Here is a 24,348-nt window from a genome sequence, read left to right as displayed (position 1 = left end):
GCACAGGACAGTCTTTGACTTCACCTGGTCTCCCAGCAGCACAGGACAGTCTTTGTCTTTACCTGGTCCCCCAGCAGCTTAGCACTGTCTTTGTCTTCACCTGGTCTCTCAGCAGAACAGGACAGTCTTTGACTTCACATGGTCTCCCAGCAGCACAGGACAGTATTTTCCTTCACCTGGTCTCCCAGCAGCACAGGACAGTATTTTACTTCACCTGGTCTCCCAGCAGCTTAGGACAGTCTTTGTCTTCACTGGTCTTGTAGCAGCACAGGACAGTCTTTGACTTCACCTGTTCTCCCAGCAGCACAGGACAGTCTTCGAATTCACCCGGTCTTTCAGCAGCTTAGGACATTCTTTGTCTTCACCTGATCTTTAAGCAGCACAGGACAGTCATTGTCTTCACCTGGTCTCCCAGCAGCACAGGACAGTCTTTGTCTTCACCTGGTCTCCCAGCAGCACAGGACAGTCTTTGTCTTCACCTGGTCTCCCAGCAGCACAGGACAGTCTTTGACTTCACCTGGTTTCTCAGCAGAACAGGACAGTCTTTGACTTCACCTGGTCTCCCAGCAGCAGCTTTGTCTTCACTGGTCTTTCAGCAGCTTTGGACAGTCTTTGTCTTCACTGGTCTTTCAGCAGCTTAGGACAGTCTTTGTCTTCACCTGGTCTTTCAGCAGCTTAGGACAACCTTTGACTTCACATGGTCTTTCAGCAGCACAGGACAGTCTTTGTCTTTGCTGGTCTTTCAGCAGCTTAGGACAGTCTTTGTCTTCACCTGGTCTTTCAGCAGCTTAGGACAGTCTTTGACTTCACCTGGTCTCCCAGCAGCACAGGACAGTCTTTGACTTCACCTGGTCTCCCAGCAGCACAGGACAGTCTTTGTCTTCAACTGGTCTCCCAGCAGCACAGGACAGTCTTTGACTTCACCTGGTCTCCCAGCAGCTTAGGACAGTCTTTGTCTTCACTGGTCCCTTCAGCAGCTTCGGACAGTCTTTGACTTCACCTGGTCTTTCAGCAGCTTAGGACAGTCTTTGACTTCACCTGGTCTTTCAGCAGCTTAGGGCAGTCTTTGTCTTCACCTGGTCTTTCAGCAGCTTAGGACAGTCTTTGACTTCACCTGGTCTCTCAGGAGCACAGGACAGTCTTTGTCTTCACCTGGTCTTTCAGCAGCACAGGATAGTCTTTGTCTTCACATGGTCTTTCAGCAGCTTAGGACAGCCTTTGACTTCACCTGGTCTTTCAGCAGCACAGGACAGTCTTTGTCTTCACCTGGTCTCCCAGCAGCACAGGATAGTCTTTGTCTTCACATGGTCTTTCAGCAGCTTCGGACAGTCTTTGACTTCACCTGGTCTTTCAGCAGCACAGGACAGTCTTTGTCTTCACCTGGTCTTTCAGCAGCTTAGGACAGTCTTTGTCTTCACCTGGTACCCCAGCAACACAGGAGAGTATTTTACTTCACCTGGTCTCCCAGCAGCACAGGATAGTATTTTACTTCACCTGGTCTCCCAGCAGCTTAGTACAGTCTTTGTCTTCACCTGGTCTTTCAACAGCTTAGGGCAGTCTTAGACTTCACCTGGTCTTTCAGCAGCTTAGGACAGTCTGACTTCACCTGGTCTCCCAGCAGCTTAGGACAGTCTTTGTCTTCACCTGGTCTTTCAGCAGCTTAGGACAGCCTTTGACTTCACCTGGTCTTTCAGCAGCTTAGGACAGCCTTTGACTTCACCTGGTCTCTCAGCAGAACAGGACAGTATTTTACTTCACCTGGTCTCCCAGCAGCTCAGGACAGTCTTTGTCTTCACCTGGTCTTTCAACAGCTTAGGGCAGTCTTAGACTTCACCTGGTCTTTCACCTGGTCTCCCAGCAGCTTAGGACAGTCTTTGTCTTCACCTGGTCTTTCAGCAGCACAGGACAGTCTTTGTCTTCACTGGTCTTTCAGCAGCTTAGGACAGTCTTTGTCTTCACCTGGTCTTTCAGCAGCTTAGGACAGTCTTTGACTTCACCTGGTCTCTCAGCAGCTTAGGACAGTCTTTGTCTTCACCTGGTCTTTCAGCAGCTTAGGACAGTCTTTGACTTCACCTGGTCTTTCAGCAGCACAGGACAGTCTTTGTCTTCACTGGTCTTTCAGCAGCTTAGGACAGTCTTTGTCTTCACCTGGTCTTTCAGCAGCTTAGGACAGCCTTTGACTTCACCTGGTCTTTCAGCAGCACAAGACAGTCTTTGTCTTCACCTGGTCTCCCAGCAGCTTAGGACAGTCTTTGTCTTCACCTGGTCTTTCAGCAGCACAGGACAGTCTTTGACTTCACCTGGTCTTTCAGCAGCACAGGACATTATTTGACCTCACCTGGTCTCCCAGCAGCACAGGACAGTCTTTGTCTTCACCTGGTCTTTCAACATCTTAGGGCAGTCTTTGACTTCACTGGTCTTTCAGCAGCACAGGACAGTCTTTGACTTCACCTGGTCTTTCAGCAGCACAGGACAGTCATTGTCTTCACCTGGTCTTTCAGCAGCACAGGACAGTCTTTGACTTCACCTGGTCTCCCAGCAGCACAGGACAGTCTTTGACTTCACCTGGTCTCCCAGCAGCACAGGACAGTTTTTGTCTTCACCTGGTCTTTCAACAGCTTAGGGCAGTCTTAGACTTCACCTGGTCTCCCAGCAGAACAGGACAGTCTTTGACTTCACCTGGTCTCTCAGCAGCACAGGACAGTCTTTGACTTCACCTGGTCTCCCAGCAGCACATGACAGTCTTTGTCTTCACCTGGTCTTTCAACAGCTTAGGGCAGTCTTAGACTTCACCTGGTCTTTCACCTGGTCTTTCAGCAGCTTAGGACAGTCTGACTTCACCTGGTCTCCCAGCAGCTTAGGACAGTCTTTGTCTTCACTGGTCTTTCAGCATCTTCGGACAGTCTTTGACTTCACCTGTTCTCCTAGCAGCACAGGACAGTCTTCGAATTCACCTGGTCTTTCAGCAGCTTAGGACATTCTTTGTCTTCAACTGGTCTTTCAGCAGCACAGGACAGTCATTGTCTTCACCTGGTCTCCCAGCAGCACAGGAGAGTCTTTGTCTTCACCTGGTCTCCCAGCAGCACAGGAGAGTCTTTGTCTTCACCTGGTCTCCCAGCAGCACAGGACAGTCTTTGACTTCACCTGGTCTCCCAGCAGCACAGGACAGTCTTTGACTTCACCTGGTCTCTCAGCAGAACAGGACAGTCTTTGACTTCACCTGGTCTCCCAGCAGCACAGGACAGTATTTTACTTCACCTGGTCTCCCAGCAGCACAGGATAGTATTTTACTTCACCTGGTCTCCCAGCAGCTTAGTACAGTCTTTGTCTTCACTGGTCTTTCAGCAGCACAGGACAGTCTTTGACTTCACCTGGTCTTTCAGCAGCACAGGACAGTCTTTGACTTCACCTGGTCTCCCAGCAGCACAGGACAGTCTTTGTCTTCACCTGGTCTTTCAACAGCTTAGGGCAGTCTTAGACTTCACCTGGTCTTTCACCTGGTCTTTCAGCAGCTTAGGACAGTCTTTGACTTCACCTGTTCTCCCAGCAGCACAGGACAGTCTTCGAATTCACCTGGTCTTTCAGCAGCTTAGGACAGTCATTGTCTTCACCTGGTCTCCCAGCAGCACAGGAGAGTCTTTGTCTTCACCTGGTCTCCCAACAGCACAGGACAGTCTTTGACTTCACCTGGTCTCCCAGCAGCACAGGACAGTCTTTGACTTCACCTGGTCTCCCAGCAGCACAGGACAGTCTTTGTCTTCACCTGGTCCCCCAGCAGCTTAGGACAGTCTTTGTCTTCACTGGTCTTTCAGCAGCACAGGACAGTCTTTGACTTCACCTGGTCTCCCAGCAGCACAGGACAGTCTTTGACTTCACCTGGTCTCCCAGCAGCACAGGACAGTCTTTGTCTTCACCTGGTCCCCAGCAGCTTAGGACAGTCTTTGACTTCACCTGGTCTCCCAGCAGCACAGGACAGTCTTTGACTTCACCTGTCTTCACAGCACAGGACAGTCTGGTCCCCAGCAGCACAGGACAGTCTTTGACTTCACCTGGTCTCCCAGCAGCACAGGACAGTCTTTGTCTTCACCTGGTCCCCCAGCAGCTTAGGACAGTCTTTGTCTTCACTGGTCTTTCAGCAGCACAGGACAGTCTTTGACTTCACCTGGTCTTTCAGCAGCACAGGACAGTCATTGTCTTCACCTGGTCTCCCAGCAGCACAGGAGAGTCTTTGTCTTCACCTGGTCTCCCAGCAGCACAGGACAGTCTTTGACTTCACCTGGTCTCCCAGCAGCACAGGACAGTCTTTGACTTCACCTGGTCTCCCAGCAGCACAGGACAGTCTTTGTCTTCACCTGGTCCCCAGCAGCACAGGACAGTCTTTGTCTTCACCTGGTCTCCCAGCAGCACAGGACAGTCTTTGACTTCACCTGGTCTCCCAGCAGCACAGGACAGTCTTTGACTTCACCTGGTCTCCCAGCAGAACAGGACAGTCTTTGACTTCACCTGGTCTCCCAGCAGCACAGGACAGTCTTTGTCTTCACCTGGTCTTTCAACAGCTTAGGGCAGTCTTTGACTTCACCTGGTCTTTCAGCAGCTTAGGACAGTCTTTGTCTTCACTGGTCTTTCAGCAGCACAGGACAGTCTTTGACTTCACCTGGTCTCCCAGCAGAACAGGACAGTCTTTGACTTCATCTGGTCTCTCAGCAGAACAGGACAGTCTTTGACTTCATCTGGTCTTTCAGCAGCACAGGACAGTCTTTGTCTTCACCTGGTCTTTCAGCAGCACAGGATAGTCTTTTTCTTTACCTGGTATTTCAGCAGCTTAGGACAGCCTTTGACTTCACCTGGTCTTTCAGCAGCACAGGACAGTCTTTGTCTTCACCTGGTCTCCCAGCAGCACAGGATAGTCTTTGTCTTCACCTGGTCTTTCAGCAGCTTAGGACAGTCTTTGTCTTCACCTGGTCTTTCAGCAGCACAGGACAGTCTTTGACTTCACCTGGTCTCCCAGCAGCACAGGACAGTCTTTGACTTCACCTGGTCTCTCAGCAGAACAGGACAGTCTTTGACTTCATCTGGTCTCTCAGCAGAACAGGACAGTCTTTGACTTCATCTGGTCTCTCAGCAGAACAGGACAGTCTTTGACTTCACCTGGTCTCCCAGCAGCACAGGACAGTCTTTGTCCTCACCTGGTCCCCCAGCAACACAGGAGAGTCTTTGACTTCACCTGGTCTCCCAGCAGCACAGGACAGTCTTTGACTTCACCTGGTCTCCCAGCAGCACAGGAGAGTCTTTGTCTTCACCTGGTCTCCCAGCAGCACAGGACAGTCTTTGACTTCACCTGGTTTCTCAGCAGAACAGGACAGTCTTTGACTTCACCTGGTCTCCCAGCAGCTTAGGACAGTCTTTGTCTTCACTGGTCTTTCAGCAGCACCGGACAGTCTTTGACTTCACCTGGTCTTTCAGCAGCACAGGACAGTCTTTGACTTCACCTGGTCTCCCAGCAGCACAGGACAGTCTTTGTCTTCACCTGGTCTTTCAACAGCTTAGGGCAGTCTGACTTCACCTGGTCTCCCAGCAGCTTAGGACAGTCTTTGTCTTCACTGGTCTTTCAGCAGCACAGGACAGTCTTTGTCTTCACCTGGTCTTTCAGCAGCACAGGACAGTCTTTGTCTTCACCTGGTCTTTCAGCAGCACAGGACAGTCTTTGACTTCACCTGGTCTTTCAGCAGCACAGGACAGTCTTTGACTTCACCTGGTCTCCCAGCAGCACAGGACAGTCTTTGTCTTCACCTGGTCTCTCAGCAGAACAGGACAGTCTTTGACTTCACCTGGTCTCCCAGCAGCTTAGGACAGTCTTTGTCTTCACTGGTCTTTCAGCAGCTTAGGACAGTCTTTGACTTCACCTGGTCTTTCAGCAGCACAGGACAGTCTTTGTCTTCACTGGTCTTTCAGCAGCACAGGACAGTCTTTGACTTCACCTGGTCTCCCAGCAGCTTAGGACAGTCTTTGTCTTCACCTGGTCTTTCAGCAGCACAGGACAGTCTTTGTCTTTACCTGGTCTTTCAGCAGCACAGGACAGTCTTTGACTTCACCTGGTCTCCCAGCAGCACATGACAGTCGTTGTCTTCACCTGGTCTCCCAGCAGCACAGGACAGTCTTTGTCTTCACCTGGTCTCCCAGCAGCACAGGACAGTCTTTGACTTCACCTGGTCTCCCAGCAGCACAGGACAGTCTTTGTCTTCACTGGTCTTTCAGCAGCTTAGGACAGTCTTTGACTTCACCTGGTCTTTCAGCAGCACAGGACAGTCTTTGTCTTCACTGGTCTTTCAGCAGCTTAGGACAGTCTTTGTCTTCACCTGGTCTTTCAGCAGCACAGGATAGTCTTTTTCTTTACCTGGTATTTCAGCAGCTTAGGACAGCCCTTGACTTCACCTAGTCTTTCAGCAGCACAGGACAGTGTTTGTCTTCACCTGGTCTCCCAGCAGCTTAGGACAGTCTTTGTCTTCACTGGTCTTTCAGCAGCTTAGGACAGTCTGACTTCACCTGGTCTCCCAGCAGCTTAGGACAGTCTTTGTCTTCACTGGTCTTTCAGCAGCTTCGGACAGTCTTTGACTTCACCTGGTCTCCCAGCAGCACAGGACAGTCTTTGACTTCACCTGGTCTCCCAGCAGAACAGGACAGTCTTTGACTTCATCTGGTCTCTCAGCAGAACAGGACAGTCTTTGACTTCATCTGGTCTCTCAGCAGAACAGGACAGTCTTTGACTTCATCTGGTCTCTCAGCAGAACAGGACAGTCTTTGACTTCATCTGGTCTCTCAGCAGAACAGGACAGTCTTTGACTTCATCTGGTCTCTCAGCAGAACAGGACAGTCTTTGACTTCACCTGGTCTTTCAGCAGCACAGGACAGTCTTTGTCTTCACTGGTCTTTCAGCAGCTTAGGACAGTCTTCACCTGGTCTTTCAGCAGCTTAGGACAGTCTTTGACTTCACCTGGTCTCCCAGCAGCACCGGACAGTCTTTGACTTCACCTGGTCTCCCAGCAGCACAGGACAGTCTTTGTCTTCACCTGGTCTCCCAGCAGCACAGGACAGTCTTTGACTTCACCTGGTCTCCCAGCAGCACCGGACAGTCTTTGACTTCACCTGGTCTCCCAGCAGCACAGGACAGTCTTTGTCTTCACCTGGTCTCCCAGCAGCATAGGAGAGTCTTTGTCTTCACCTGGTCTCCCAGCAGCATAGGAGAGTCTTTGTCTTTACCTGGTATTTCAGCAGCTTAGGACAGCCTTTGACTTCACCTGGTCTTTCAGCAGCTTAGGACAGTCTTTGTCTTCACTGGTCTTTCAGCAGCTTAGGACAGTCTTTGTCTTCACCTGGTCTTTCAGCAGCTTAGGACAGTCTTTGACTTCACCTGGTCTCTCAGCAACAAAGGACAGTCTTTGACTTCATGTGCACCTGGTCTTGACCATGACATAAGTATGTTGTCTTTGTATTCATGCCTTTTTATTCTGCCTCTCTCTCTTTATTTCCTTATTTCTGGAACTGCTTCAAGTCTATGCAATGGAAATCAACCGTGAGTATTCTTCAATAAGTTGTATATTTTCAAAGTGGCAATGTGGAGAGTGTTATTTTGAATACTAAAGCATTCTTGTTCTTCTTCCGCTAACCTCCTAGCGCCGTGTGGTGAGAACCTGTATGATGAGGATGGTAAGAAGCTGCCTCCGTGTATCCCTGGAGCCTGGCTGACCCCGGCCATCATGGCCTGTTATTTACTGGTGGCCAACATCCTGCTGGTCAACCTGTTGATTGCTGTCTTCAAGTAAGTTGACAAAAACAGGAACATTTTTACATTGCCATGTTGACAACTAGTCTCTTGTGACAGAGCTAGCTAGGTGGCGCAGGAAATATTTGACTCTGGGTTCTGAGATTAGTACAAACGTTGGATACAAGTTATTCGTACTTACTGTGTCTGACCTCAGGGATGTAGGCTTGTTTCTTCCATGTAAACAACAGCAGAAACTCACGCCCTACAGATAACTTTGTCTTTAGGAAACTCTCATGAGATGGCCCCAAGTACACCACACCTACACACCCTACAGATAACTTTGTCTTTAGAAAACTCTCATGAGGTTGCCACATCTACACCTATCTTTGTTTGGCGGAGGTTAGTTGGTTAGCTAGTCAACCCAGTCAAAACTCTTCTATGTCCTGGCACCCAAATGGTGGAACCTGCTTCCCTTGGTGCTAGAACAGCAGAGTCCCTAGTCTGACTGACACCAGTCTTTCTGACTTGAGAGTCTGGAAAGGCTGCTTTGATGTGTTGGCACGAAGCATCGATAATGAAGGGGCTGTGGCCTCAGACTTCAAGGCTACGCTGGTTGGATAGCCCCGATTTGAATTGAACGAATCATGATCTATTATTTTACATAGGACCGTCCCAGCCCTTCTGCTTCCAGCCAGCCCTTCCAGGATAAGCAAACACAGTAGCTTGCTAGCTAAAGCAAACCTAAGTTCGGACATCGTTTGTTGCTAAGATCCTGAATAAGGCACATAAATCATCATTTTTAAAATGTTATAAAAAGCTGTGTACACTAAAATGAGTGACATTAGACAACTGCAACCTGTTAAACGTTATCGTCCTTTGACTAGCAAGTAGGAACTAATGTTAGCTAGTAGCTAACATAGCTAATTTTAGCTTGCATTGTTAAGCCCATAGAAAGCCAGCCAGCTAATAACTTTAGCTTGCTTGCTAACAACTTGAAATTGACTAGCTAATAAAATGTATGTTTTAGTTATAAATGTTAGTTTAATTAGTTAGCTAATTTGTAACGGTTCTCTTTTGGTGAAGGAGAGTCGGACCAAAATGCGGCGTGTAGATTGCGATCCATGTTTAATCAACAAACGTAAAACACGAATCAATACAAAAACTACAAAAAACAACAAACGTGGAAACGTAACGAAAACCGAAACAGCCCTATCTGTTGAAAACACAGAGACAGGAACAATCACCCACAAACACACAGTGAAACCCAGGCTACCTAAATATGGTTCCCAATCAGAGACAATGACTAACACCTGCCTCTGATTAAGAACCATATCAGGCCAGACATAGAAATAGACAAACTAGACATGAAACATAGAATGCCCACTCAGCTCACACCCTGACCAACCAAAACATAGAAATATACAAAGTAAACTATGGTCAGGGTGTGACATAATTATAGATTGAACATTTCCTTACTGCAATGAAGTTACACATTTTCCTTCTTGGATGTCCTCTGTTTAATTAAATAGTAGGGCAATGATGTGAATGACCCATGCATTCTAGCTAGCTACTACTGTACTACCCATGTTCACTTCTGGCAAGTTTCCCACTGCCCCCTAATTTTGTCAATGTATGAACAAAAAAAATCTAAGCTAAATATTTTTTTATTTGTCAAATGCGCCGAATAAAATAGGTGTAAACCTTGCCTTACTGACAAGCCCACAACGAGGAGTAATGAAACTAGGGGGCACTATTTTCATTTTTGGAAAAATAACGTTCCCAAAGTAAACAGGTTATTTTGTCAAGACAAGATGCTAGAATATGCATATAATTGACAGCTTAGGATAGAAAACTCTCTAAAGTTTCCAAAACTGTAAAAATATTGTATGTGAGTATAACAGAACTGATATTGCAGGCGAAAGCCTGAGTAAAATCCAATCAGTAAGTGACTCATGTTTTGAAAGCGTCCCTATTGAGCAGTGAATGGGCTATCAGCCAGATTCCTTTTTCTACGTATTCCCCAAGGTGTCCACAGAATTTTGACCTAGTTTCACGCCTTTATGTTGAAGAATGAGTGTATATGAAGTGTCCGGCTGAGGGCTCTCGGAGTAATTATTGCGTAATAGACAGAGGTAGCTGTCTTTTTCCTACTGAAAATACAGCTGTCCCGGTGGATATATTATCGAATAGGTATTTGAAAAACACCTTGAGGATTGATTATAAACAACGTTTGCCATGTTTCTGTCGATATTATGCCGTGACCGCAATTTCCGGTCGAAATCTCAGCCAAACGTGAAGAACTAACGGACTTATTTCGGGTACAAAAATAATGTTTTTGGAAAAAAGGAACATTTGCTATGTAACTGGGAGTCTCGTGAGTGAAAACATCCAAAGCTCATCAAAGGTAAACGATTTAATTTGATTGCTTTTCTGATTTTTGTGACCAGGTTGCCTGCTGCTAGCTAAAAAATAAGGGGTTAATGCAAATAGTCCGGGTAGCAATTTGATTAACTGTTCAGCAGTCCCACTTTTTAATGGCTTCCTCTGACATTGCCTGTTACAGAGGTACTGGATGACAGGAAGCTCGGCCCCAGTGATTTACTGGGCTTTACACATTACCCTCTTTAGCGCTTTTCGGTCAGATTCAAGCAGTTTCCATACCAAGCGGTGATGCAACCAGTCAAGATTCTCTCAATGGTGCAACTGTAGAACTTTTTGAGGATCATGCCACATTTTTCAGCCTCCTGAGAAGATGTTTTATTTCTACTTTGCACATTCTTCCACTGTAAATTTACCATTCCAGTGTTTTACTTGCTATATTGTATTTACTTTGCCACCATGGCCTTTTTTTGCCTTTACCTCACCTCATTTGCTCACATCGTATATAGACTTGTTTATACTGTATTATTGACTGTATGTTTGTTTTACTCCATGTGTAACTCTGTGTCGTTGTATGTGTCGAACTGCTTTGCTTTATCTTGGCCAGGTCGCAATTGTAAATGAGAACATGTTCTCAACTTGCCTACCTGGTTAAATAAAGGTGAAATTATTTTATTTTTTAAAATAAATGTATATATTGTCATGCACTCTTCACAATGATAGGTCCTTAGTGATGTGGATTCCGAGAAACTTGAAGCTCTCTCGAGGGGCTCCTCACGATCACAGGTAAAAAAAATAATTCCAGCCACATCACGGTCACCAACGCCACCCTTGCGGAAGAGCTGAACACCTTTTTCTCATGATTCGAGCACAATGACCCTGAGCTGCCGAGGAGACAGCACAATGACACTGAGATTCCATGGGGACTGCACAATGACACTGAGCTGCCATGGAGACTGCACAATGACCCGAGCTGCCGAGGGGGCAGCACAATGACCCCGAGCTGCCAAGGGGGCAGCACAATGACCCCGAGCTGCCAAGGGGGCAGCACAATGACCCCGAGCTGCCAAGGGGGCAGCATAATGACCCCGAGCTGCCGACGATGACAACGTGGGGTACACACTAAAAGTCTCCACTGAGGACGTATGGAAGTAATTCAAATGTTTTAGCCGGTTGGCATCTCTAGCCATGCCCTTAGAGCAGACCAGATGGTTGTTATATTCTCTGACATTTTCAATCTCTCCCTAGCTCAGGTCACTATACCCACCTGCTTCAAGATGTCCGCTATCATCCCTGTGCCCAATAAACGGAGGTAACTGAACTGAACGACAACCGTCCAGTAGCGCTCACTTCCGTTTTCATGAAGTACCAAAGGGTGCGTCCTAAGTTCCCTCCTGCATTCCCTGTATACCCATGACTGCTTGGCCTCATACAGTTCCAACCCCATCATCAAGTTCGCTGGCGACACAATAGTAGTAGGCCTGATCACTGACGACGATGAGACCGCCTACAGGGAGGAGGAGGTCAAAGACCTGGAAGTGTGGAGCCAGGACAACAACCTCTCCCCCAACATTAGTAAGACAAAGGAACTGATTGTGGACTACAGGAAACGGAGGGCCGAACACTACCAAGGGGCTGTAGTAGAGAGGGTCGAGAGCTTCAAGTTCCTTGGTGTCCACATCGCTAAGGACCTATCATGGTCCAAACAGCTCCCAGCTGAGGCGTGGGAGCTCAACGAGCCGGCTGAGGTGTGGGAGCCCGACGAGCTGGTTGAGATGTGGTAGCCCGACGAGCCTACTGAGGCATGACTTGGGGTGGGAGCCTGTCGAGCCAACCGAGGCAAGGAAACCTCTTGAGCCAGCTAAGGTGTGGAAGCCTGACGAGCCAGCTGAGGTAGCCCCGGTTCCTTTGGCAGCGGCACCCGGACCCGACATCACCAGCTGAACAAAAAACAAAACTCCCGATGCCTCCAATATTTGTGTCAGCATTCTGTGAGGACCGATACTGGGAGACGAGAAGCAATTAAAGGGATTGAATATTAAATAAATAACCGACATGAAACAAAACAAAGACAGCGTCTGGACAGGGTAAACAAAATGACATTAATTCTGACATGGGGATCAAACTGAGGAACAGACAGATTGAGGGGAAAATCAACAAAGTGAATGAGTCGAGGTGAGTCCAATGAAGCGCTGATGCTCGTAATGATCGTGTGCATAATGATGGACAGCCTGGTGCCCTCGAGCGCCAGAGAGGGGGAGCGGGGGCAGGCTTAACACAAAAGTTTACCATTAAGATCATATTGACTGGCTGCATCACAGCTTGGTAAGACTGTTCTCTCTGCTAGCTGCACGTCAAGCGGTACCAAGTCTGTGACCAAAAGGCAACTGAACAGCTTTTTTTTTTAGCCATAAGCGTCTACCTAGCCATAAGACTGCTGAACAGTTAATCAAATGGCCACCCGGTCTAATTACATTGACCACCCTTATTAATTAATTAATTAATTAATTAATTAATTAATTAATTAATTAATTAATTAATTAATCTTAATTGTTTAGCACCGACTCCCTTGCACTCACTAGACTCTACCCACTCACACATACTACACCGACACTCCAACACACACCTTCTACAGTCGTGGCCAAAAGTTTTGAAAATGACACAAATATTAATTTTCACAAAGTCTGCTGCCTCAGTTGTATGATGGCAATTTGCATATACTCCAGGGGCGGCAGGGAAGCCTACTGGTTAGAGCATTGGTTAGAGCGTTGGACTAGAAACCGGAAGGTTACAAGTTCAAATCCACGAGCTGACAAGGTCTGTTGTTCTGCCCCTGAACAGGCAGTTAACCCACTGTTCCTAGGCCGTCATTGAAAATAAGAATTTGTTCTTAACTGACTTGCCTAGTTAAATAAAGGTACAAAAATATATATATGTATGTATGTATGTATGTATGTATGTATGTATGTATGTATGTATGTATGTATGTATGTGTATATGTATGTATGTGTATATGTATGTATGTGTATATGTATGTATATGTATGTATATGTATGTATATGTATGTATATGTATGTATATGTATGTATATGTATGTATATGTATGTATATGTATGTATATGTATGTATATGTATGTATATGTATGTATATGTATGTATATGTATGTATATGTATATATATATGTATGTGTATGTGTTATGAAGAGTGAACAGATTAATTGCAGTCCCTCTTTGCCATGCAAATGAACTGAATCCCCCAAAAACATTTCCACTGCATTTCAGCCCTGCCACAAAAGGACCAGCTGACATCATGTCAGAGATTCTCTCGTTAACACAGGTGTGAGTGTTGACGAGGACATCGCTGGAGATCACTCTGTCATGCTGATTGAGTTCGAATAACAGACTGGAAGCTTCAAAAGGAGGGTGGTGCTTGGAATCATTGTTCTTTTTCTGTCAATCATGGTTACGTGCCGTCATCATTGCTTTGCACAAAAAGGGCTTCACAGGCAAGGATATTGCTGCCAGTAAGATTGCACCTAAATCAACCATTTATCAGATCATCAAGAACTTCAAGGAGAGCGGTTCAATTGTTGTGAAGAAGGCTTCAGGGCGCCCAAGAAAGTCCAACAAGCGCCAGGACCGTCTCCTAAAGTTGATTCAGCTACGGGATCGGGGCACCACCAGTACAGAGCTTGCTCAGAAATGGCAGCAGGCAGGTGTGAGTGCATCTGCACGCACAGTGAGGTCGAAGACTTTTGGAGGATGACCTGGTGTCAAGAAGGGCAGCAAAGAAGCCACTTCTCTCCAGCAAAAGCATTGGGGACAGACTGATATTCTGCAAAAGGTACAGGGATTGGACTGCTGAGGACTGGGGTAAAGTAATTTTCTCTGATGAATCCCCTTTTCCGATTGTTTGGGGCATCCGGAAAAAAGAACACAGCCATGAAAACACATCCTCCGAGAGCAACTTCTCCCAACCATCCAGAAACAGTTTGGTGACGAACAATGCCTTTTCCAGCATGATGGAGCACCTTGCCATAAGGCAAAAGTGATAACTAAATGGCTCAGGGAACAAACCATTGATATTTTGGGTTAATGTCCAGGAAACTCCCCAGAAATTAATTCCATTAAGAACTTGTGGTCAATCCTCAAGAGGCTGGTGGACAAACAAAAACCCACAAATTCTGAAAAACTCCAAGAATTGATTATGCTAGAATGGGCTGCCATCAGTCAGGATGTGGCCCAGAAGTTAATTGACAGCGTGCCAGAGCGGATTGACAGCATGCCAGGGCGGACCTCTGGGTCTTGAAATAGAAGGGTCAACACTGAAAATATTGACTCTTTGCATCAACTTCATGTAATTGTCAATAAAAGCCTTTGACACTTATGAAATGCTTGTAATTATACTTCAGTATTCCATAGTATCATTGACTAAAATATCTAAAGACACTGAAGCAGCAAACTTTGTGGAAATTAATATTTGTGTCATTCTCAAAACCTTTTGCCACGACTGTACATACACACACACACACACACACACACACACACACACACACACACACACACACACACACACACACACACCATCACTCATATTGATGCCACACACACTCACACATGCTGCTCTGCTTATTGTTTTCCTTATTGAGTGGCTGCTGCCAACACACTGACTCAACTCCAGCCACTTTAATAATGGGAATTGATGGGAAATGATGTAAAATATATCACTAGCCACTTTAAACAATGCTACCTAATATAATGTTTACATACCCTACATTATTCATCTCGTATATGTATATGCTGTAATCTATATCATCTACTGCATCTTTATGTAATACATGTATCACTAGCCACTTTAACTATGCCACTTTGTTTACATACTCATCTCATATGTATATACTGTACTCGATACCATCTACTGTATCTTGCCTATGCCGCTCTCTACCATCACTCACTCATATATCTTTATGTACATATTCTTTATCCCCTTACACTTGTGTCTATAAGGTAGTAGTTTTGGAATTGTTAGCTTGATTACTTGTTGGTTATTACTGCATTGTAAGCACAAGCATTTCGCTACACTCGCATTAACATCTGCTAACCATGTGTATGTGACAAATCAAAATTTGATTTGATTTATTGACTAGTCTTTTATAGCCCTACCCACGTACTGTATTACCTCAATTACCTCGTACCTCTGCAGATTGACTTAGTACTGGTACTCCTTGTGTATAGCCATGTTATTACTTGGTATTCCCTGTATATAGCCATGTTATTACCTGTTACTCCCTGTATATAGCCATGTTATTACCTGGTACTCCCTGTATATAGCCATGTTATTACTTGGTACTCCCTGTATATAACCATGTTATTACCTGGTACCCCCTGTATATAACCATGTTATTACCTGGTACTCCCCTGTATATAACCATGTTATTACCTGGTACCCCCTGTATATAACCATGTTATTACCTGGTACCCCCTGTATATAACCATGTTATTACCTGGTAGACCTTGTATATAGACATGTTATTACCTGGTTCTCCTTGTGTATAGTGATGTTATTACCTGGTTCTCCGTGTGTATTGCCATGTTATTACCTGGTACCCCCTGTATATAACCATGTTACTACCTGGTACTCCCTGTATATAACCATGTTATTACCTGGTTCTCCTTGTGTATAGCCATGTTATTACCTGGTTCTCCTTGTGTATAGCCATGTTATTACCTGGTATGCCTTGTATATAGCCATGTTATTACCTGGTACTTCCTCTATATAGCCATGTTATTTTTAAATGGTTTTACTTGTTTATTTTTTATTTGTCCTACTTTTTAACGCTACACTGGGCCATGGGCTCGTAAGGAAGCATTCCACTCTTGTTGTATTCAACTCATCTGACCAATATCATTTGATAGGCAGGTTTTCATTTTGAGTTGTGACCTCTACAGAAAGATACTATTGTTAGAGTGCAGACTGTGATAAACAGTAGGCTATAGACTTGTAATTCCCATCCTCATTCAAAATAAATGTATAGTTGGTAACAATATATTTGAATACTATGCTACAGTAGCAGTTCTAGCATAAGACAATGTTACGTGTGGGGTTCCCATAGTTTACTTCCAGTAAAAGTACTTTCTCTAATGCCTCTTTCAGCCCTCATACTGCCTGTCCCCAGTCATTTCTGATGCAGTTATATCACTTTATGTAGGATAATCAATGTCTTATAGGCCTATCATGCAAATACCTCATGCAAACAAACATTTCTTACTCATTACATTTATACAGATGCAAAACTTTCAATCAATAATTCACTGTTGCAACCGTCACCATAATTTCCATTCTGACATTACATGTATCCATCTCAGTGCCATTCTTTACTGTCAAAGTACAGTTCTAGGTCATTGTACCGTAGGTAGATTGTAACGATCGTCGTAGGTGGAAGAAGGAGAGGACCAAGGTGCAGCGTGGTACGTGTTCATGATCTTTTAATTACACTGAACACTAGAACAAAAATAACAAAACGGTCCCGTCAGGGACAGAGACAGAAAACAACTACCCACAAACACAGGTGGGAACAGGCTACCTAAGTATGGTTCTCAATCAGAGACAACGATTGACAGCTGCCTCTGATTGGGAACCATACCAGGCCAAACACATAGAAATACAAACATAGAATGCCCACCCCAACTCACACCCTGACCAACCTAAAATAGAGACATAAAAAAGGAACTAAGGTCAGGACCTGACATAGATCAAATTAAGGTTTAGGTAGATAGGACATATGGACTTCATCCACAAAGATTCAAATCATTTTAGAACTGTATAGGACTGAGACTAACTCGCTGTCTACTAGCACGGACTCTGCTGATAGCTACTTTGAGGAAAAATGTACTTACTATGATTGTGATATGTGGTTGTCCCACCTAGCTATCTTAAAACCTCTACGGGATCGGTGTCCCCCCGGCGGGATGGTTGAGCTGACGTAGGCTAATGCGATTAGCATGAGGTTGTAAGTAACAAGAACATTTCCCAGGACATAGACATATCTGATGTTTGCAGAAAGCTTAAATTAGTGTTCATCTAACTGCACTGTCCAATTTACAGTCGCTATTATAGTGAAATAATACCATGTTATTGTTTGAGGAAGGTGCACAGTTATGAACATTTATTAATAAACCAATTAAGCACATTTGGGCAGTCTTGATACAACATTTTGAACATACATATAATGGTTCATTGCATCAGTCTAAAACTTTGCACACACTGCTGCCATCTAGTGGCCAAAATCTAAATAGCCCCTTAACTGGAATAATACATTGTGGCCTTTCTCTTGCATTTCAAAGATGGTTATAAAAAAAAAAAAATGTTTTTTTCTTTGGAATATCTTTTACCAGATCTAATGTGTGAAAATCATGGTATGGTTGGTATGGAAAGCCATGGTATCAATAATATGCATATCCTTGCTTCAGTTCCTGAGTTACAGGCAGTTAGATTTGGGTATGTCATTTTAGGAGAGCATTCTAAAAACGGGTCAGATCCTATCAAGATAAATGCACTAAGTCTCTCTGGATAAGAGCATCTGCTAAATGCCTAAAATGTGAATGTAAAATGTCTTCCCCAACCAGCTCTCTGGACTTCCGAAGACAAAGTTGCATGAACCCTCCCATATTGCGTTTTTGTCTTCCTCCACAACCACCGCTCTGAGACCCAGAGCTATTGCCTCACGGATGTGGTCCTCTGTCCTTTGCAGCCTTTAGCGGGGACACCACTGTGACTGTTTTCCTAGCTTCTTGAAGACTAGAATTAGCTAGCTTTACATCCTCCCCTCACACAAAGGCTTGAAATTCTTCAAGTTGCTCCTATTTCAATTCAATCCCGAAATTGGTCATTACAATGTGGCAGTGTCGTCTCTATCACTGTTTCAGAAAGGTCCAGAGTTTTTCTTCCCACAGTTTTAGTTCGCTAGAATAGCTAGCCTATCTTTAGCTTGGCTTGTTTACCTCTCTAGCAAATTGACGGGGAAGCGTACAGGGGCGTTGAGCATGCAAATAGCGTGCATATGAGAACCAGACAAAAAGTTGCAAAAAATTTGAGCTAACTTCCACTTTTACAAGCCTGAGTTATCAGACCAGTGAGTCACAGCTCACTGTTTAGTCATGTGTGTCGCTCGTCTCTGGCCATCGTCAAAAACCTCTTCAAATAGTATCTAAAATAAGACATCTGTCTTATTCCCCCCTATCTTGCAAGGTTAGGTAGAGTTAGGGTCAGAGTTAGTGTTAGTTAGGGTTAGTTAGGGTCAGGGTTAAGTTTAGTTAGGGTCAGGGTTAGTTAGCGCCAGGGTTAGTGTTAGTTAGGGCCAGGGTTAGGATTAGTTAGGGTCAGGGTTAGTTAGGGCCAGGGTTAGTTAGGGTCAGGGTTAGTTAGCGCCAGGGTTAGTGTTATTTAGGGCCAGGGTTACGATTAGTTAGGGTCAGGGTTAGCTATAACTCTACTGACCTGTACCTCCTTTCCCACAGCAACACTTTTATGGAGGTGAAGGCCATCTCCAACCAGATCTGGAAGTTCCAGAGATATCAGCTGATTATGATCTTCCATGACCGTCCGATCCTCCCTCCGCCCCTCATCGTGTTCAGTCACCTCTACCTCCTGTTCAGAAGCTTTCGCTGCACCAAGAAGAATGATGGAGATCTGAATGAGAAGGACAGAGGACTCAGTGAGTGTATTTTTCATTAAAGTAACTAGAGTAGCATTGAAAACTCCTAGTCAGGGATGTTTACTAAAGGTTCCACCAATGATCCTTAGTGCAGAGTTCTTCAAAGAGTGATGTAGATATTTTCAGTCAAGTGGATTACAAAGAAGAGTGCATACTGGATGGCAAACTCTGAACACTTTTCCCATCATAGTGTGGTGCTAGTGCATCATTGCGAAGTAAGTTGCCTGTTCCAGCCAACCATTGTCATGCTCAGGGGTGCAACTTTGGTTTTAGAAGTGGGGTGGACATAACCTGGCAGGGCTTCTGAAGGTCTTCCCTTAGAATTTTCCGGGTATCTAAAGCTTGTTTCCTGCATTTCTACATAATCTAAAATGACCGTTTTGAGATTATTTTTGGGTCACATTTATTTTAAATAAGAATAGAATATGCTTAGGACTTAAAAAGAACACCCGCCACCTGCAAAATGTGGGTAGATGTTGGTGTGTAAGATGTTTATTTCCCTATGCACGTCAAGACCACATAAGGGCTCCACAGTGCGAGCATTTTACTCTCGTTTGCGAATAAAAATAGTCAAGTATGATCACATTTATAGTAAAATAAAGTATTTCTGCTGTTTTGTTTCCTAGCTGGTAAAGTAATCGCACAATGTCAAAAAACTATGAATCCTATATTGCCTATCCCACTTCATGCTGCAACACTGCCTGGTTGGGGTCTGTGCACACATTTTTAGAAGCAAACAGGCATAAAAGTTTGTCTAATTTCAAATCACATGTTATTTGTCACATGTGCAGACCTTACATTGAAATGCTTACTTACAAGCCAACAATTATTTAAGAAGTTAAAAAAAAGTGTTATTAACAGCTTCTACCCTGAACAGCTAATCAAAGGGCTACCCAGACCCTTCTTTTATGCTGTTGCTACTCTCTGTTCATTATCTATACATGGTCATTTTAACGCTACCTACATGTACATATTACCTCAATTACCTCGACTAACCGGTGTCCCTGCACATTGACTCTGTACTGGTACCCCCTGTATATAATCTCGCTATTGTTATTATACTGCTGCTGTTGAATTATTTGTTACTTTTATTTTCTATTTTTCTACTTATCTATTTTTTTACTTATTTTCTTGACGCTACCAAAACCTGTAGATAGACCTGTGGATACTTTCCGTCTGAAACCGCTGAATAGCATAATACAGTCAAATAATATTACTAGAAAATATTCATATTCATGATATCACAAGTGCAATATTTTGATACACAGCTTAGCCTTTTGTTAATCACCCTGTCATCTCAGATTTTGAAATGATGCTTTACAGCGAAAGCAATCCAAGCGTTTGTGTAAGTTTATCGATAGCCTATAGCCTAGCATAGCATTATGTACACTTAGCATCAGGAAGCTTGGTCACGAAAATCAGAAAAGCAATCTAATTAACCGTTTACCTTTGATGATCTTTGATCTTCGGTTTTCACTCACGAGACTCCCAGTTACACAGCAAATGTTCCTTTTGTTCCATAAAAATTATTTTTATACCCAAAATACTGACGTTTGTTTGTCGCGCTATGTTCAGAAATCCACAGGAAAGAGCGGTCACGACAACGCAGACGGAAATTCCAAATAGTCTTCATAATGTCCACAGAAACATGTCAAACGTTTTTTATAATCATTCCTCAGGTAGTTTTTAAAATATATATTCGATAATATATCACCCGAGTGTGTAGCTTTTTCCATAACAGCGGGAGGAACAATGGCCGGTTTACTCAATTGCGCACCAACTCACTCTGAGAGCCCCCACCTCTCCACATACGCAATGTGATCCTTCACGCTCATTTTTCAAAATAAAAGCCTGAAACTATGTCTAAAGACTGACACCTTAGGGAAGCCACAGAAAAAGGAATCTTGTTGCTATCCCTTTAACATCGTCACTCCACTTTATTAATCTGTTGTCTTGCATAGTTTCCCTTCTCTTATTGGCTCAGACATTGGGGTATAGATTATATTGGTGGCATAACATGGACACTCCTACTGGTGCATATAACTGATTTGCTAAAGTTCCTGTCCAAAGGTATTCACAAGTTCAGGCCGATGTTATCTATGTATGATTAACCCATGTGCATGTCCAAGATCAAATATGGCTCAGACCAGTCACACCTTGTTGGTCTACCTTGCCTCATCCATACAGATTTAGCTTACGTTCTGTTTCTTACATGTCTAATGGTTAATGCGATGTTGATCTAGCTTTGTACACTCACATGGCCTCAGCCTTAATTATGCTTACACATGTCTAATATTTAAACTTATATCGATTCCTCTTTCTACTTCAAAGAGAACAGTATATGTACTGAAAAATCACCAGATGACTGGAAAATCTCTAACAGCAGTTGGTCAACGCATGCTCAGAGTACACGTCCTGGTAATCCATCTGGACCTGCGTTCTTGTGAAGGTTGACCTGTTGAAAGGTCTTACACACATCGGCTATGGAGAGCATGATCACACAGTCGTCCTGAACATCTGATGCTATCATGCATGCGTCAGTTTTGCTTGCCTCGAAGCAAGCATAGAAGTTATTTAGCTTCTCTGGTAGGCTCGTGTCACTGGGCAGCGTGCGACTGTGCTTCCCTTTGTAGTCTAATAGTTTGCAAGCCCTGCCACATTTGACAAGCGTCAGAGCCGGTGTACTACGATTCATTCTTAGCGATTCATTCTCAGAGTGCATAGCGGGATTTCTTATAAGCATCTGGGTTAGAATTCCGCTCCTTGAAAGCGGCAGCTCTGCCCTTAAGCTCAGTGAGGGTATTGCCTGTTAACCATGGCTTGCGGTATGTACGTACAGTCACTGTGGGGACGATGTCATTGATGCATTGATGAAGCCAGTGACAGATGTGTACTCAATGCCATCGGAAGAATCCTGGAACATATTCGAGTCTGTGCTAGCAATACAGTCCTGTAGCTTAGCATCTGCATCATCTGACGACTTCTTCATTGGTGCTTCCTGCATTAGATTCTGGTTGCACATTTAACATGTTGGTAGAAGTTACGTAAAAGGTCAAATGTATTAAAGTTTCCCTACCTTAATGTCCCCGGCCACTAGGAGCGCTGCCTAAGGATGAGCATTTCCTGTTTGCTTATGTCCTTACACAGCTCATTGAGTGCACTTTTAGTGCCAGCATCAGTTTGTGGTGGTAAACAGACAGCTACGAAAAATATAGATGAAAACTCTTGCTAAAATTGCTAACGTGGTCTACAGCTTATCATGAGATACTCTACCTCAGGTGAGCAAAAATGAGACTTCCTTAATATTAGATTTCATGCACCAGTTGTTGTTTACAAATATACATAGACGCCACCCTGTTCTATCTTGCCAATGGACCGACAACTCAGCCAGCTGTATGTTATTCATGTCGTCGTTCAGCCACGACTCTGTCCAACATATTACAGTTTTTAATGTCCCATTGGTAGGTAGGATATTCGTGATCGTATCTCGTCTATTTTGTTATCCAATGATTGTATGTTGGCTAATAGGACAAATGGTAGAGGCAGATTACCCACTTACCATCGGAGTCTTACAAGGCACTCTGACCTACGTCCCTGATATCTCCATCTCATTCTCCTAACAATGACTGGAATGTGGGCTTAATCGGGTATCTGAAATAAATATTGTGTCTGACTCGTTAAAGAAAAATCTTTGTCCAGTACGAGGTGAGTAATCACCGTCCTAATATCTAGAAGCTCTTTTCAGTCATAAGCAACGGTGGCAGAAACATTATGTACAAAATACATTACAAATAACGCGAAAAAACACAATAGCACAATTTGTTAGTAGACTGTAAAATGGCAGCCTCCTCTGGCGCCAAAATGACTATCATTATCCTTTCCACCATTACCAACCCCAGTACTACAATTCACTGCTGTGTGTTTGCTTGTTGCAATAAAATAGTGACTTGAGAATGTCTCGTGACCGGGGACACGTCGATTGTCTCTAGTGTAAACTTCTCAGAGTTCTCCAACCACCAGGTGGTGCTCTTTTTCATGGTCCTTTGAGATGGGTTAGAGACAATTACCCTGGAGAAATGACCAGTAGGGTCTGCTCACAGTACGCTCATTTCCCCAGCCAATTTCTGGTCTGGATCAGGTTGGTCCTGACTACAGTTACGCAAGCAGTTGAAGCTCTCGACCAACTCAATTGTGAACAGCTCCAAGCACTGTTCAATCCTCAGAAGACTCTGCCTAGATACTGGTACGAGCAACCCTTTCAGACCAGGTGGACCTCTACGCCCATGCCTGGACAGGGTCTGCTCCCGGTCTGCCCCCCACCACATCATTGGGACCTACCTAGGACAGTCACGACTTGGCTAAGGTGTGCCCTTCCAGAGGATGGTTACTCTGCCCCTCAGCACCTCCCCCGTCACCAATCTACATGGAACCTGCTACTGGTTACTCAGCTCCAGCATACAAAGATGACAGTAGGGAGTTTGTTCACCACAAGATGGCCTTGATTACCGTTTCATCCTCGTCTGGGAGCAACCGGTTATGTTCCACCCCTTAAGCTGCTGAACGCCTAGCTTATAGCCACACCTCCATGACCCGGCACCATACACCGCAGCCATGTCACACCTCCATGTTCCGGTGCCATAAACTGAAGCCATGGCACATCTCCAGCTTCTGTTTCGTGAAGAAGTAGAAGGAGGGAGGTCTCCGCCCCGTATCGATTACCAGACACTGAACAAGGCTACTGTTAAATTCAGTTATCCCCTGCTTCTCATACCCACTATGATCAAACAGATGCATGGTGCTCAGTACTTTACCAAATTAGATTTACGAGGTGCCTACAACCTGGTGCCCATAAGAGAGGGGGGTGAATGGAAGAACGGGTACTGCGAATACAGGGTAATGCCCTACGGCCTGACAACTGCACCCTCTGTGTTTCATTAACGAGGTGTTTAGAGACATGTTCAGTCGCTGTGGGTCGCTGTGTAGTGGTGTACATAGACAACATCTTGGTGTGCTCCACTACAAGCGAGCAACATGTCTCTCATGTCAGGTCCGTTTTGGGAAGGTTGATAGGGCATCACCTGTACGCCAAGGCGGAGAAGTGCCTTTTCTTCCAGCAGGTGTTCTCCTTCCTGGGCTATTGGATATCCACCGTGGGAGTGGAGATGGAAGAGCAGAGGGTCAGTGTAGTACGGTTGTGGCCTGTTCCACCCAACATCAAGGCGGTGCAGCGCTTCCTTGGTTTTGCCAAATATTTCAGGCACTTCATTACGGGTTTCAGCACAGTGGTGGCCCCTCTCACCTCCCTCCTGAAGGGAGGTCCTTGATAGCTGCTCTGGACTGGGGAGGCCAACAAAACCTATGCGCTGAACCTGTTCTGGCTCAACCTGGCCCATCTCTGCTCTTCATTGTGGAGATGGACGCCTCCAAGTTTGGAGTAGGGGCTGTTCTCTCCCAACGCACTGAATCACCACCTAAACTCCATCCATGCACCTT

General features: G+C 44.9%; 1 protein-coding gene across 1 annotated transcript in view; it reads left to right on the top strand.

Moving 5' to 3' along the window:
* The window catches only part of LOC112219072 (transient receptor potential cation channel subfamily M member 1-like), a 136,016-nt gene that overhangs the window by 96,734 nt on the left and 14,934 nt on the right, over positions 1-24,348 (top strand). Inside the window, exons 23-25 of the mRNA XM_042301203.1 lie at positions 7,550-7,570; positions 7,672-7,816; positions 18,659-18,855. Of these exons, the coding sequence (XP_042157137.1) occupies positions 7,550-7,570; positions 7,672-7,816; positions 18,659-18,855 (363 nt within the window). The remainder of the gene's footprint in view (positions 1-7,549; positions 7,571-7,671; positions 7,817-18,658; positions 18,856-24,348) is intronic.

Source organism: Oncorhynchus tshawytscha, linkage group LG19 (genome assembly GCF_018296145.1).
Source record: "Oncorhynchus tshawytscha isolate Ot180627B linkage group LG19, Otsh_v2.0, whole genome shotgun sequence".
NCBI classification, from domain to species: domain Eukaryota; kingdom Metazoa; phylum Chordata; class Actinopteri; order Salmoniformes; family Salmonidae; genus Oncorhynchus; species Oncorhynchus tshawytscha.
The sequence above is the reverse complement of the archived record's forward strand: the minus strand, read 5'-3'. Positions and strand labels throughout refer to the sequence as shown.